Source organism: Phyllopteryx taeniolatus, chromosome 17 (genome assembly GCF_024500385.1).
Source record: "Phyllopteryx taeniolatus isolate TA_2022b chromosome 17, UOR_Ptae_1.2, whole genome shotgun sequence".
Classification (NCBI taxonomy): domain Eukaryota; kingdom Metazoa; phylum Chordata; class Actinopteri; order Syngnathiformes; family Syngnathidae; genus Phyllopteryx; species Phyllopteryx taeniolatus.
In genome coordinates this window covers 13201940-13219170 of record NC_084518.1, presented here as the reverse complement: position 1 = coordinate 13219170, position 17231 = coordinate 13201940, and the positions used below count along the sequence as shown (strand labels likewise).

Genomic DNA, 17231 nt, shown 5'->3' with positions numbered 1-17231 from the left:
AATTTCACCCATTTATGTGTTTCCCTGTGGAACCAATCCTCTGCTATTGACTGAAAAACTCACCTATTTGTGTATTTTTGTTGTCTTTGTTTAACGCCCTAAGATGCCACAAGATGGAACCAAGGCCCTGGTTAATAGGAAAGTAGTAATTGGTATCAAAGTGCTCTATAAATAAAACTGAGTTGAGTGAGCTCGGGGATCTGGATAGGATGCCCCCCTGAACGTCTCGCTGGTGAGGTGTTCTTGTCTTCGTAATGCCATTTTTTCAAATCATCGGTATGCCATTTATTATAAGGGATAATGTTGTAACATGATTGAAACATGTTTTGGATTATAGTTTGTGGTATGTTTACAGTTCATCCTATGTATGTAGGCAGTTATAAACCTTTTTTTTAGGGGGACCTCAATTACTCACTATTGGTGACAGGGCTCAGTTCCTATTCCCTATGAATAGCAGGGGGCTACTGTACTATGAAATTTGCAAGCTCATAAGAATTTTGAGGTGCAGCAACATTACCTGCCTTTTGAACGTGTTAGGGAAATATCAGTCCAGGCAATGCAATCTTACTTAAGCTACGCTTTGTCATTGCACGTTGTTTTCACTTTGTTTCTGTACAGGAACGGACAAATGTTTATAGTTGTTCACCTGTGTTATGGCCAATCATACAAATGTGCATCCATCAAGTGACATTATTACTGCACAACCGCACAGTGTAAATATTTACACAATGATAACCTTTACCGTACCTGGGCTGTCTTCCCAAAGACTCAGCCAGAGGCTCTTTGCACTCAGTTCTACACCGCTGACTCCATCTACTCACACAAGATCAGAGATTTGCCAGAAAGTAAGCAGCAATTTACTCCTTGGTTAAACACTTGGCGGACTCATCACCAGCAGCAAATCCACAGTGGTGGAAGAAATGCTGACAAAGGTGGGACAAAAAATAAAATCCACCCAACCTTGTCATGGCCAAACATCATTTATTTTTCAGGTTTGGATGTGCACGACAAAATAGCATCCATGTGTCTGTCATTTGGAACACACATCTGGCAGTTACACTTACAGATAGTGAAGTTTTAAGAAAATATGAAGTTTAGCTCCCCCTTTCTACAAGATTTTGGCGTGTGCCAGTGGGACTTCTTCATCCAAAAGAAATCACTGATGTTAGCCAAGTCCTTCCTAATAATGTCTGTTCAAGATCATCAAGTTGCTTGTATGGAATTATCCGAAATTACGAGTCAGGAGGACTAGACCAACCCCTGATGAATTACATTTGTAATTAGGATTACATTTGTAATTAGGATTCCCCAAGGTGAAACTTCTTGAACCAAAATAGAAAATACAGTAAGAAATTCAGTCATTTTAGTATGAATCTGAAACTGCAATAGGAGCTCACTGTAGATAAAAACAAAAACATTTCTCAGGCAGTGATCATGATTCATTCATGCTTTAATGTTTAATACACAGCCGGGATTCAATTGCAAAATTACAATTGCCTCACAATTCTTATAATGCAACTATTTTTAGTGCTAGACATCACATGCACACATACTATATGACTCAATACACAATCAGGCAATGCTGTTGAGATGCATTACTCCTGTTAACATTGTAGCAGTTGTAAATGTTGATATAAGGGGAAATCCATTCATACAGCAACGACATAACCCAAACTGAATTTAATAAAAATGTACTTTGAACTCGGAAAGCTCCGTAGTCTCTCGTTAACCTATGCTAGTAAAGTCATAAGTAAGTACGTACGGTACAGTACAGTCAGTACGGCGGTAACCCCGGTGCCTTGTTGTGCCGTGTGATACCGTATTGTCATGGCGTGTTCCCTTTATAACCTCCAAATGTCGTATTTCGCTACCAAAACGTAAATTGAGGACCTCCTGTCGAGAATCAAGCAAAAAGTTTTATCCATCCATCCATTTTCTCAACCGCTTTATCCTCACAAGGGTCACGGGCATGCTGGAGCCTTATGTGCAGTTAAAACCATTGCTAATGGAAGAAAATGTGTAAAAAAACATTTTAAAAATAAACAAACAAGCACACATCAAACAGAAAGAGAAAGTACTGCAGTTTCCATGAGATTTACTGTAGTCTAACTACCTGATGATTGATACCTATACCTGGTGACAATTGGTGGTTATGCCTTGGACCTGGACACAGATGATTTATGGTGGATCAGTAAAAGTCATTCAGAAAGGTGTCTATCCAAAGCAAAGATGATAAGTAAAACTATTGACATCGGGGAGGTTTTTTTCAAATTATGGAAGAAAGAGACCAGTTAGGCCAAGAGGCTCATTGGCTGATTATCTCTGCACTTGGACTCGCGATTGATTAGCTTCTCCACTGGCACACATTTATATATGTTGTCAGGTGTGCCTCTGTGGGAGTCAAGTTCGCACACAAGAGCAAAGCCAGGGGAAGAATGCAAAGCTATTACTCACTGACTCATCCTTATGTTCCTCTTACGAAGCCTGATGGACAACAGAAGCTTATCTACTGACTCATGGTTGGCTGTTATCATCATCCTACTGTATCTATCCATCCCTCCTTATTTCATTGTGGAGGCTACTATGGCAGCAGTTACACACAATTTATGATACGGGTGGAGTAATACTGTTATTTTTCATGAGCTCATACAACAACCATGTGAAGAACTGGATCCCGTCTTAAGAAAAGTCAAGACAGTTGAGCTTCAGGGTTCATCTTTATGTTCCATGATCCTCTTTCCCTCAAGCTTTAATGTCAATCTATACTATCTGAGGTCATTCCACTGGAAATAAAGGTAATCATCTCTTTAGATTTATTGTTCTTTTTATCTTACATAGAGCCTTCCTGATCCTTAGCTCCCTGTGGGCTGTAGTTTAATACAAGGTGCCATTTTAAGTTAGTTCCAGGACATACGTCATTTTAAGTACCGTATTTTCACGACCATAAGGCGCACTTAAAAGTCTTAAATTTTCTCTAAAATAGACAGGGCACCTTACAATGCAGCGCGCCATATGTGTGCACTGAGTTCCAACATCTATAAGTGTTGCTGTGTGATGAGCGCTCTGCTTGCCTTTTTTTTTTGAGCATTTCCTGCCGACACGCTGCTTACACAGAGGAAAAGCGGACGTGGCTGAGGACAGGGGAGGGTGCGTAAAGGAGGACGCTAAAGCCACGCCCCCACACCAGGGTGTTTTTTTTTTTTTTTTTTTTTTTTTCAACCGCTTGACTGACTGGGAGCATTTCTGGAGTGTGCATTGTGCAAAACAATATCGGTTTGGCTAAGGACCCTCGAAAATGGCACCTACGAAGAGACACACTTACGAAGCACAGTTTAAACTGCAAGCTATCAGTTACGCGGAGGATCATGGAAATCGAGCAGCCGCGTGAGAATTCAAGATCAACAAATCCATGGTTCGCAAGTGGAGGAAGCAGGAAAACGAGCTTCGCCAAGTCAAGAAGACGAAGCTGAGTTTCCGCGGGAAAAAAAAGAAAAAAAAACGCGGAAACAAGGCGAGGTGGCCAACTCGAGCAATGGATTAATGAGCAAAGAACAGCCGGGAAAAGCGTCTCAACTCACCATTCGACTGAATGTAATAACTCGGAGCTTGCCATCATTCCGGGAGGCTTGACGAACCGCTGGACATACGTGTAAACAGGGCGTTCAAAGTGAAGTGAGCGGCGTGGGAGCCATGGATGACGGATGGCGAACACAGCTTTACTAAAACTAGGAGGCAGCGCCGGGCTTGTTACGCCACAATTTGTGAATGGATTGTGGATGCTGGGGCTAACGTGTCTGCTTGCACTGTTGTTCGAGCTTTCGTAAAAGCCGACATCATTTCTGAGAAGCCGCACGGCAACGAGATTGACTTCGACAATGACGAGAGGGAACCTGCCGTGTTTGATGGAGAACTTGCCCAGCTGTTCATTTTGGATACAGAAGATGGGGACTTTGATGGATTTGTGGATGAGGATTGATTAAAAAAAAATAACGTGAGTACATTGTTGAATACTTCAATAAAGTACAACCGAACTCAGTTTTGCTCCTGCTGCTTTTTTAAAAACATTGTTTTAGCGTGCATGCATGCTACCGTATGTTTTAAGCTAGCGTATGTTATACCATGCCTGCGCCCAATAATACGGTGCGCCTTATGTATGTGTTTAATACAGAAATAGACCCCATAACTGAGACTGCGCCTTTTAATACGGTGCACTCTATGGTCGTGAATATACGGTACTAACGTAAAATCTAATCATCTATAACGGTGGGACACAAACCTAAATTAGGTACACTTATAGACTTGTGACATACAGATCAGTTTTACAGAGACATATTTGTATTTCTTTAGATGTCAATACTTCATGGCTTCACTAGTCAACACAACTAAGAGGGTAAATTATAGATGTACCATCGGTTCTTCAACATCCCTACATTGAGATTGACATGAGACATTATTATTTCGGCGTTGTCATAAAACTGACTGACAGTCTACTCACTTTTGCTATTCAAAAGACCAACTTCATCCAAAATCCTCATGCCTTTTTATCATAATGCAAAGTTAATCCAGAGGCCCAAGGGCATTTTGGATCATTGCACTGCAGGGCTGATGGTCAATTACAGTGGGCCGTGAGTCAGTCTAACTCTAATCACACAGGACTCAAGAGACCACCAAAGGGATTTGAAATTTATGTCCTTTTTAAATTACATCTACAACCCCAATTCCAAGTTGTGGGGGGGTACACCTCTTTGTGAACAAGTGTGTGAGAAAATAGTCGAACAGTTTAAGGACAATGTTCCTCAACGTACAATTGCAAGGAATTTAGGGATTTCATCATCTAGGGTCCATATCATCATCAAAAGGTTCAGAGAATCTGGAGAACTCACTGCATGTAACCGGCAAGGCCGAAAACCAACATTGAATGCCCGTAACCTTCGATCCCTCAGGCGGCACCGACATCAATGTGTAAAGGAAATTACAACATGGGCTCAGGAACACTCCAGAAAACCAATGTCAGTAAATTCAGTTCGGCGCTACATCCGTAAGTGCAACTTGAAACTCTACTATGCAAAGCAAATGCCATTTATCAACAACACCCAGAAATGCCGCCGGCCTCTCTGGGCCTGAACTCATCTAAGATGGACTGATGCAAAGTGGAAAAGTGTTCTGTGGTCCGACGAATCCACATTTCAAATTGTTTTTTTTTTTAAATTGTGGATGTCGTGTCATCCGGGCCAAAGAGGAAAAGAACCATCCGGGCTGTTATGGACGCAAAGTTCAAAAGCCAGCATCTGTGATGGTATGGGGCTGTGTTAGTGCCAATGGCATGGGTAAATTACACATCTGTGAAGGCACCAGTAATGCTGAAAGGTACATACAGGTTTTGGAGAAACATATGCTGCCATCCAAGCAACGTCTTTTTCATGGACGCCCCTGCTTATTTCAGCAAGACAATGCCAAACCACATTCTGAACGTGTTAAAACAGCGTGGCTTCGTAGTAAAAGAGTGCGTGTACTAGACTGGCCTGCCTGCAGTCCAGACCTGTCTCCCACTGAAAATGTGTGGCGCATTATGAAGCGTAAACTACGACAATGGAGACACCGTACTCTTGAACAGCTGAAGCTGTACATCAAGCAAGCATGGGAAAGAATTCCACCTACAAAGCTTCAACAATTAGTGTCCTCAGTTCCAAAAACGTTTGTTGAATATTGTTAAAAGAAAACGTGATGTAACACAGTGGTAAACATGATCCTGTCCCAGCTTTTTTGGAACGTGTTGCAGCCATAAAATTCTAAGTTAATGATTATTTGCTAAAAACAATCAAATTGATCAGTTTGAACATTAAATATCTTGTCCTTGTAGTGTATTCAATAAAATATAGGTTGAACACGATTTGCAAATCATTGAATTCTGTTTTTATTTATGTTTAACACAACGTCCCAACTTCATTGGAATTGGGGTTTTAAGTATGACTGAAGGTTTAACAAGTTTCAAAGGGTCATAATTTGTATTGGTCAATTTACTGTCTAAGGTTGAATTTATACTGCAGATCCATTTCCAATTTAAAGTAACACATATCCGATATGACTGTGTTACCATCCACGGAACATTACATATTGACTTAGTTGGCGTGCATGGGTGAAGTTTTCCCTCCATTTATTTGAATAAGGGTAAACCCTGGCATTGCGCCGTTAGCCGTCTGCAATTTATTACTTTTTTTCCTCATTTAATGATCGGCACACCTCACGTACCTCTTTAAGGCTATTTTTAATGTTCTATGCTTCCGCTGTAGTTTATTTGTGTTATTTGGGCAGATCAGTATGTGTATGCATCACCAATCGGTTTATTCCAGTGCGGTGAAACTTGCATTGACAGGGTGTATCCAGTCTATGTTGCGCTTCCATTGGCAGATATTCAATGTGATCAGATTTTTATCCAGAGTTGGAAGAGGCTGCTTCTGATCTGTGGATATCCGATTCAGTGTGTTTATTTTCTCTTAAAAGGCTGCCATGACACACACTAGAATGGTGCAATTGAAAATTGTTACTTGAACCAATTGGATATCCAGCCTTAGGTAATCTGAGAGTTCCCTCGAAAACAACAAACTTCAATGGTATATTTTTTCTTATGTATGTCTTTTCAGGATCACCACTACTGCTGCTTGTATGATGGACCTCAGAAGGTATCCACTGGATGAGCAAAACTGCACATTGGAGATTGAGAGTTGTGAGTAGTCATTTTCCCCCTCCAAATGTTAGACCACTTTTTGTTTAACACGAAACCAAAACAGAAATACTGTGAACTAGGTCAAACACAATATTTGTCAGGTCGATGGTTGATAGGAAATGGCAGGAAATGCAAACATTGTCTTCCAGGGTGAAATGATCATTAAACATGTACTTAACGTTAACATCATTTTTAGTAAGTAACATTTTCCACTGTCAGACAAGAATAATAAATACATGAATTACTATTAGTAGAGCGAAACAAAAAGGTACTACACATGTGGTACTCTGTTTCAGGTAATAATTCCATACAGCTCCCTTTTTTAATTATTTTTTTTTAATTTGAAAGTTCCCCCGTACACGCGAGATGTGATGTAAGTTGATTTGTTTTTACCTTATATATCTAGACTGCATTTCTGCTTAATTTAATATTATTGTCATTGTTTTTCTTTAAAAAAATGTAAATTTCTAGGTAACCCAAAACTTTTGAATGGTGCTAAACCAACACACGACGTTGTTTGTTCTGTTACAGTACTTGCTTCTTTTGTCAATGATGCCTGTGTAATCCATGACTCTTAGTAGTAGTAGTATTTCCCGTCGTAGATTCTACATCAGAGCAAGGAACTACCATTGCATTAATTATTAGAATGTGTTTTAACCCCTTAAGTTCTTGGTCACTGTGGTATGACGCCACTGTACGGTGTTATTCAGGTGCCCTAACTACAACACGAAACTGTTTCCTGTTAAAAGATGTCACACTGACTCTGTGAGTACAGCAGCAGTGAACCTTTTCAATAAATCACGAACACAGTATGGTCACTCATCCGTTTAACGCCAGAAACTACACTTTGTCTTTTTGATTAGCTCGAGCCCATATGTGACTACAAACGGCTCTTCGGTGCAGTGGGGAATTTAAAATTTAAAGTGCACTGACAGGCAAAGACGATTCACAAATGGAGACAAACTTGAGGTCATTGAAACAGTCATGAAATACACACATCCGTGTCATTTCTCTGAACAGGGAAAGACTGCTCTACCGTCAAAATTAAAGTATCATTTCATTTAGGTTTTTCTACCAAGTAACAGTTATTTCTCCACCAATGACCCACATCATATGGAGGGAGCCACTTCTCACTATCGCTCTATTGCTATCTACATCTTATTCATTTATTTTCTTATCTTTAGATGTTCCGTCGCTGCCCAGGCATGCAGCCAACTACAGCCTTTCCGTACGCTGCAGAAATACAAGAGACATTTTTAATTGGACCCCAGATTTTACATTAAAGTCACTTTAATGTGTGCGGAATCACAGAATCGTAGAATTTTCAAGTTGAGCCACTTCAGCTCACAGAAAGAAGGCACTTAGTTGTTCAGGTGCTGTGTGTGCTCATGCATGTTTTCATATGCATTGAGCTGAAATGCAAACTGTCTGTTTATTAAACATCTCAGATTTCACTTGAGACGGGTGCATTCACTTCTGGTAAATGAATGTCTCAGAGAGTCCAAAGCTGCAGCCAGGCATGAATGACCACTTGAAACCCAATTTACACATCAAATTCCCGTCTATTGAAACGACTTTGAACTTGCACAAGAATGTTTCAAACTTTAGATGAATAGTAATAACACATTGTGCCAAGACAGTGTACAGTATTGAGGAACAAAATAAAACTAAACTTGGCATTTACAGTATTACATGTTAGAGAGTGGGCTGAAGTCAAATGGTTGTCAGCACACAATTTGGAATCTAACCAAACTTCTGTGAAAACCCCTACGTCTCTGAAGTCTACCAAAATCACGAGACCTCAGCATATCGCAAAGGACTAACTCTTGCTTTGACCTTTTGTATTTTTTACAATACTTATTGTTTTTACATTTTACAGTAATTAAATTATTTTTACACTTGTGTTTGTTACAATCACATAAACAAATGTGTGCGGCACACCTGTGACCTGAATCACTTTCATATTATGTTTTAGTCATCAAAAGTTATTAATGAATATTTAATCTCAAGTCTCAATATTAACATGGATGTTTGTCTGGTCTGTATGAAAACTGAAAGTAATGAAGAAAAATCATACTTACTTTCCTATGCTAAAAGTGTTTTATACATCACATGCCGGTATTTTACATTATTTCATGTCGACAACCTTCTTTGACCATTAAAAGAAATCAATGACGACATAATTTTATTGGACTGATAAAAAGCCTGGAGTCAGATGCAGAAAGGGAGATATGCCACAGTCCCAGTTAAATAGCTCTTCTCTTGTATTGTTATCTCCACAGATGGAATCACAAAAAAATTCATTTAATTTTGGCCCGCCAGCACTTCCAGACTACCAGACCTTTTGTGCTACCATGAAATACTTTTTTTTTTCCCTGATGGGACAAGTTAATATCTCTGCCATTTAGGCATTATGGGGTCCCTTTCATATTCATCCTATTGTTGTTCATTTGTATGACTTACTCACTCTGTTGATATCATGCACTTCACTGAATTGCTGCTAAATGCTAAACAGAAATGGCACTCAAATATGTCATTTCTCAAAGGTGAAAATCATAAAACATGGATTGACAGGTGAGTTTTTCATTTATCTCACTCTTAACTACTTGTGGGCACAAATTTTCATATTGCAATATAACACATCGTCATCTGTCATGGTACACAGTGCAGTAAGCGCACGTTATAAAGGCTTTTGAAACTCTGTATTCGGCCCTATGTACTATAACATACTGTAGTGCTACTAATGCTACCTTCAAACTAGTGTAGTGAGAAGTATGTCGTATCCCATTAGGAGGAGCTTCATTTATACAGGTCATAGCCCTGTCTAAAAGAGAAGTAGAGCTTTGCCGCCGTCTTGTGGAATCCATAGGCAGTTAAACCTTTTCGAAGGGGACGTCAATTGCTCATTGATATTCGCTATTTGTGGCAGGGTTACCCCACAAACAGCAACACTGTAGTCTAAATTTTTTTTTTAGCATGCCGCCTATTCATCGGCATTTCTCAGCATTCAATTACAGTACATTTTCAAAAGTGAATTTTAATTGGGATACATATCATATTCATTCAACAAGAAAGAGGATAACCAAGTAGTTACTGTGGAATTGTGGTTCTTTTGGTAGGCCCTAACCTTTTAATCAAATTTAATGATCTGCCTAAATTACAATTTATGGGCATTGGAAAATGGAGGATCCTTATTTCGTGCTGGAACACACTGATACAACTATCCTTCCTTTTTAATAACCTTTGAGATGCAGATGAACAGAAACTGTACTGCACATGAAATGGAAATGCATTGTGGGGGTACGACTGAATGGAGCAAGCACCAAACGCGACTTTCATCAAGGGAACAAGAGATGTCTCCGAGTGCGAGTGTTCAAAGCCACCAACGAAGAGTCAGGTTTAATAATTCATTCCAACTAAATAGGTCAGTCAAGATTTAATTAAGGAGAGCAGGCAGGATGGAGGGAACTGTGGTGAGGTAGCAAGGTAGATGGAGAGACAAATGACCATGTATTTGTAACTTAACTAAAAACTCACTCGGCGGAATGCAGGCGTCAGCCAAGGGGGAAAGATTTTGGTCTGGCTAAGAATCTTCCTTATTCACATTGATATATATGTATTGTATAAAAGTGAAAGTGTGTTAATTTTTAATAAAATGTATAAAGGATCCCTGCCAAGTCTCAAGGGGGTTATGAAAGAAACACTATTCACACCAAAAGCTTCATTACTACAAACAGAAAATAACTGGAACAGAGGTGAGGTGCTTTACTCTTGATGTAGTCAATGTGAAGTTGTACCAAATTTAGGGTGGGGACAAACGGCATTATAATGAAATTGTAAAAAATACAAGAAATAGAAAAATGAACCACCAACTTTATACAGATCCTCAACAAAGGAAAAGGTAAAAGCAAACAGGAATAACTAATTTGCTCTTGCTTCAAGCAGCTGCAAAAACTTAGTTTAATTCAATGTGCAAAAACATTTTATAAGTTCTTGCTATGCAGCTGTTCCACCTTTCAACAAAGGTTAATGGAAATCAATAATTTAGTTTTTGCATAATCCTGCCAACTAACTAAAGCTGTGCAAGCACTGCAAAGTCGTCCAGCTCACTTTTCAATTTGGGCTGCTTTCGTTTCAAGTCTCGTCAGGCGTTTTCAGTTGTGTAGTATACAAGAAGGTACGATGAGCGTTTCCGGCCCGGATGTACAGAGAACCCTCGCATATTCGCGACTCCGCATTTGCAGATACATTTTTTCACAGATTTGTTTTTCGGGGACCTATCGTCCGTTATTCACAAAAAAACAAATGTTTTTGTCCTCAGCCCAAAGCAATAGAAGTAATACTTTGGCGCCATCTTGTGGCATCTTGGTGGCAAGGAACTAGGTTGAAGTGAATTGAGAAGCCTCATTTAGACGAAATAAGTGCTTTTCTCTCACCTTGTGGCATCTATGGGTAATTCTAAACCTTTTTAGTCAATTCCTAGGGAATATTCACTACTCACAGCAGGACTTGGTCCCTATCCCCTGCGAATAGCGCGGTAATAATGTACAGTGATCAGTTGAATTGTCTTTCTTTGAGTTTTCTGTTTGAAACAGATTCCATCTTTATCAACTGACAACAACAACTCAATCGTAAAATGCGAGTAGTCAAGTCTAGAGGTGCAACAATTAAATGATTAACTCACTAATCCATCCATCCATTTTCTGAGCCGCTTCTCCTCACTAGGGTCGCGGGCGTGCTGGAGCCTATCCCAGCTGTCATCGGGCAGGAGGCGGGGTACACCCTGAAGTGGTTGCCAGCCAATCGCAGGGCACATAGAAACAAACAACCATTCGCACTCATAGTCACGCCTACGGGCAATTTAGAGTCTCCAATGTATGCATGTTTTTGGGATGTGGGAGGAAACCGGAGTGCCCGGAGAAAACCCACACAGGCACGGGGAGAACATGCAAACTCCACACAGGCGGGACCGGGGATTGAACCCCGCTCCTCAGAACTGTGAGGCTGACGCTCTAACCAGTCGGCCACCGTGCCGCCCTAACTAACTAATCGATTATCAAATTAATCAACAACAATTTTTGATAATGGATGAGTTGTTTACAGACCTTATTTGACATAAAACTGTCCAAATGCTCGGAAGTAAATATTCATTATTATATCTATTTTCTAATAAAGAAGAATGATTAACTTTGCATTTCATCAAAATAACTAATTTACATTTCTCCTTTCCTTTGGAAAACAGTTACCTGAAATGTTCCCTATTTTCTGACATGTTGCAGACTAAACCATTAACTGAATCATAATGAGTTTATGTTTTTGCATTTATGCGTACAAGTACATTGCACAAAATAGAAACCAAAACTATTGTACATACGTTCAGTCTCTCAGCAATGTTATTTGTTTGTTTGCAAAATAGAGTGCTGAGTTTTAATTTTGACATTTGAGATCTGATTAAGCTGCTTTAATAGACTTGTTTATTTTTGAATTTTTAAAAAATGTTTTTGGTATCACGGTTGAAAACAGAATTGGCAAAGGTGAATTAATCCATAGACCCAGATATTTTTGATGATGGAAGATCAAAATCTCATATACTGGTACTGCATCCGCCATAACAAGGTTGATGAAATCAAAACATTAAAATGACAAATATTGAAGCCATCATTTATTAACGATGATTATGATTGGGCGGCACGGTGGCCGACTGGTTAGAGCGTCAGCCTCACAGTTCTGAGGACTGGGGTTCAATCCCCAGCCCCGCCTGTGTGGAGTTTGCATGTTCTCCCCGTGCCTGCGTGGGTTTTGTCCGGGCACTCCGGTTTCCTCCCATCCATCCATCCATCCATTTTCTGAGCCGCTTCTCCTCACTAGGGTCGCGGGCATGCTGGAGCCTATCCCAGCTGTCATCGGGCAGGAGGCGGGGTACACCCTGAACTGGTTGCCAGCCAATCGCAGGGCACATAGAAACAAACAACCATTCGCACTCACAGTCATGCCTACAGGCAATTTAGAGTCTCCAATTAATGCATGTTTTTGGGATGTGGGAGGAAACCGGAGTGCCCGGAGAAAACCCACACAGGCACGGGGAGAACATGCAAACTCCACACAGGCGGGGACGGGGATTGAACCCCGCACCTCAGAACTGTGAGGCTGACGCTCTAACCAGTCGGCCACCGTGCCGCCCCGGTTTCCTCCCACATCCCAAAAACATGCATAAATTGGAGACTCTAAATTGCCCGTAGGTGTGACTGTGAGTGCAAATGGTTGTTGGTTTACATGTGCCCTGCGATTGGCTGGCAACCAGTTCAGGGTGTACCCCGCCTCCTGCCCGATGATAGCTGGGATAGGCTCCAGCACGCCTGCGAGCCTAGTGAGGAGAAGCGGCTCGTAAAATGGATGGATGGATGGATGATTATGATTGTCGCACGGGAATGTTCTTGACAAAATTTTGAAAAGTTAGCTGGGATAGGCTCCAGCACGCCCATGACGCTAGTGAGGATAAGTGGTACAGAAAATGGATGGATGGATGGAAATTCTGAAAAATTTGGACAAATTGTTCTGGAAGTGAATTTTTATAGGTTGGCAGCTCTGCATTCACAGACACCTACTAGAAGCAGTGCAGCCAAAGGAAACCCTAAAAAATAGAATAGACTGTTGGGAATGGAAAATAAAATGTTATGGAAAAAATGTTAGAATTTAGGTTGTTAAATGTAGGTCAGTGCATCTGATAATGTTGAGGCTAGCAAAGAAGGCCTTGATCAGCCACCACTGTTGCACATTAGGCTTGGTTTCTTTCTTGGTGGAGGTAATTAGGAGAAAAAGCTGTCTCAGATCGAAAGAGTGGTGTAGAAAAGGACGATATGCGAGCTTCGTCGTAATTCGTCAACTTTTTTCTGTTAGGCCTGCATGTCACAATTACAATCACATGCACATGTGAACAGTCATGCATATTTCCTAGCTGCTGAATCGCAACATTTTTCATCATTCAGCATAGCAACACACACAGAAAATACCATAAAACAAGTCAGTATGAAATAACAATATCATTTAACTGACATGCAAATCCCCAAACACGCAGCCATATAATCTGTCACGTACAGTAGTTGCATGTTGCCATACTCAGCATCCATTTTAATCAGTTTTATGATGCACTCCAATATAATATTCTTTTTTTTTTCTCTACAAAGAAGTGCTTTGCAAGTCTTGCTCATTCTCAATCTGGAGAATCTTCCATATAATCTTCGTAGAAGGAGGACTAATTGAATAGCCGTTGTATAAACTGCATTGCTGAGTGAGTGTATGTAAATGGGTTTAACTGAATTGCATGTAACCTCTGCAGGGTTTCAATAATAAAGCACCCTCAGCATGCAATCTATCATGTAAGAGCCAACTTTATGGTCTAAAGTGTTTTATCTTTCCTCTTTAAAGTAGCATTTGTCCTCAGATGGAACTAGAGTAACATGTTACTCAATGATTTATTGCTCGTATCCATTGCCCATTTTGCTGCCCATGTCTCCACTGATTTGACCAAAATGAAAGCAAAAGAGGGAATAACTTTGGTTCAGATAAATATTAATAGACTCTTGTCCCTTTCAAGGATTTTACTCGCTTCTAGAGATGAAAATGGATGCCTTGCTTGGTTATTTAATAATTCTTTCTCCGAATGTTAATAATTTAGTTGCACTTGGGACACAACATAATAGGATGACTCATAGATTTAGTCCAATATACCGTATATATACAGTAAAGGGGTTTCCTCGGCTACTATACATAAATAATGTTGTATGTTTAACATGTCTTCATTATTTATAGTTGGGCTTTTCCATAATTCAGTCAAAATGTAGCATCAAGGCATCAAACCACAAAATCCATCCATCCATCCATTTTCTGAGCCGCTTCTCCTCACTAGGGTCGCGGGCGTGCTGGAGCCTATCCCAGCTATCATCGGGCAGGAGGCTGGGTACACCCTGAACTGGTTGTCAGCCAATCGCAGGGCACATACAAACAAACAACCATTTGCACTCACATTCACAACTACGGGCAATCTAGAGTTGTCAATTAACCTACCATGCATGTTTTTGGGAGGAAACCGGAGTGCCTGGAGAAAACCCACGCAAGCACAGGGAGAACATGCACACAGGCGGGGCCGGGGATTGAACCCCGGTCCTCAGAACTGTGAGGCAGACGCCCTAACGCGCCCACCGTGCCGCCACAACAAAATCCTTTAGCAGCTGTGGCCCAATGGCTTAAGATCATCGCCTGCCACCGTGGTGGACCTAGGTTCAAGACCCCGACTGGACTGCCAACATCCCCCGGACTCACAGCTGTGGTGTCTTTGAGCAAGACACTGATACCCCGAAATGCTCCCCGGGTGCTAGCTGCCCCCTGCTCCAGTGTGTTCCACTAACATGTGCATGTGTTCACTGTGATGGGTTAAATGCAGAAAACAAATTTCGTGTGCATGCATGCATGTTCATGGCAATAAAAAAGGTGATTCTTCTTCTTTAATAAATATACTGTAGTTGAGAGCATAATGCTATGTCCTACAAAACTGTACATAAACTGTTAAACTGTGGGAAATGTTTGGGTCGGAAAAAAACATTTTTATTGCGCCACAACATAATCATTTGGGTTGATGTATATATTCTAATGGTGTCACCTTCATTAAAGATTAACTTAGTGATAATAACATTGGCTCGCTCTAATGCTAAATATGCTAAGCAAGCTGAGAGCTCAGAATGCTAACAGCAGGTTATTTTCTCAAACTTGGCAGCCACTTATGGCAACAAAATTGCATAAATATGTTTCTACCACATCTGCCTCACAGTTCTGAGGATCGGGGTTCAAATCCCGGCCCCGCCTGTGTGGAGCTTGCATGTTCTCCCCGTGCCTGCGTGGGTTTTCTCCGGGTACTCCGGTTTCCTCCCACAACCCAAAAACATGCATGGGAGGTTAATTGGAAACTCTCAATTGCCCATAGGTGTAAATGTGAGTGTGAATGGTTGTTTGATTATATGTGCCCTGCGATTGGCTGGCGACCAGTTCAGGGTGTACCCCGCCTCTCGCCCGAAGATAGCTGGGATTGGCTCCAGTACGCCTTGACCCTAGTGAGGATAAGCGGTACAGAAAATGGATGGATGGATGTTGTTACCATATTAATTACTTTACAGGCATTTATGGCTGCTAAATCGTGATAACATTGGCACTGAAGTCAATAAATACTCCCATACTTCCACTTTTTGTTTAGAATGCTGTGAAATTGGAACCTTTAAACTGTGAAAGTGGGATATTTCCAATTTTCCAACAGCCTTGAATGGAGCATAATGGAGCATATTACGCTCCAGCTATTGTAGCAGTCAGGTACTTTGAATTATTACCTAACCTACTTTGTATTCCATCTCAGATGGTTACACAACAGACGACATTGAGTTCTACTGGCGAGGAGGCAACAATGCTGTGACAGGTGTGGACAAGATTGAGTTGCCACAGTTCTCCATTGTCGATCACAAGCTCATCTCCAAGAACGTCGTCTTCTCGACAGGTGAGGAGCATGATTCGCATGAATACAGTAGAAACACTTGTAACAATAAACACTGTAACAGGCTGTGGTATAGTTATTTGATTTTTGTCTTGAATTAAGTGAGACATAATGTGGTGCACTACTTGGTTGCAAGCAGCAGAGGCGCTATTAATTCAATCTCAACTAGCTAGTGGTCTAAAGAAGATGAAGTGAAGAATATAACATCTGCTGTGAGAAGTTTTAGTAGCAGTCTACAAAAAACAGAGCTCAGAACATTCCAAGAGGGATTCTCCCATCCAATGCAAATCGATTAATTCATCATTAATTTGCCCAAAAGTTGATCAAGGAACTTTAGTTTCATCAAGTAACAACAGCTCTGAAATAGGAATTTAATGTCGTTGTTGGACTTGGACGGATACAAAAATACCGTCTATGCTAATTACTTGTACTGTAGCTTGTAAAGATGAAAACATTCAAATGGAGTTTATATCAGGAGCTACCCTCTGAGATGTAAGACAGCATGACTTATTTAAACGTGATAAACAAAAAGAATGTTGTCTGATACACTGAAATATTAATGCTTTCTGTGCTTCCATATTCATGAGATGGTCATGAAAGCAGGCAACGTAAGTGTAAGCAGAACAGTGGTTCTGCTGTATGTTCTTTCTGGAGTAGCCAGAGTAATGAAAGAAGGGGCTTTTCCTACCTAAAAGGGTTACAAGCTACCATAACTCCATTACTTGCGTAAGAATGGACAATGTTTGAAAAGTCTGTTTGTTGTGTCAGTACCATTAATATAATTTAAGGATTGCTGCCAAAGTGCTGTCCTGCTATTGTGACTTAAATTAACTCTGTAGCTACAGAAGGTGTGGGGGATTCCCTTTTAGCATGATGTCAGCGGCAGAATGGAAGGAGTGACCCTGAGTTTGTTCAAAGATGCAAACATCAGCATGTGCTTGGCGTTTATCCAATTCAAGTGTCAAGTTTATG

The 17231-nt window shown here is 40.7% G+C and overlaps 1 protein-coding gene across 2 annotated transcripts in view; it reads left to right on the top strand.

Annotated features, from left to right (window-relative positions):
- LOC133467437 (gamma-aminobutyric acid receptor subunit beta-2) overlaps positions 1–17231 on the top strand; it is a 63125-nt gene that overhangs the window by 32808 nt on the left and 13086 nt on the right. For both annotated transcript variants that reach the window (XM_061752306.1, XM_061752307.1), the window contains exons 5-6: positions 6642–6724; positions 16125–16262. In XM_061752306.1, coding sequence (XP_061608290.1) covers positions 6642–6724; positions 16125–16262 — 221 coding nt within the window. The remainder of the gene's footprint in view (positions 1–6641; positions 6725–16124; positions 16263–17231) is intronic.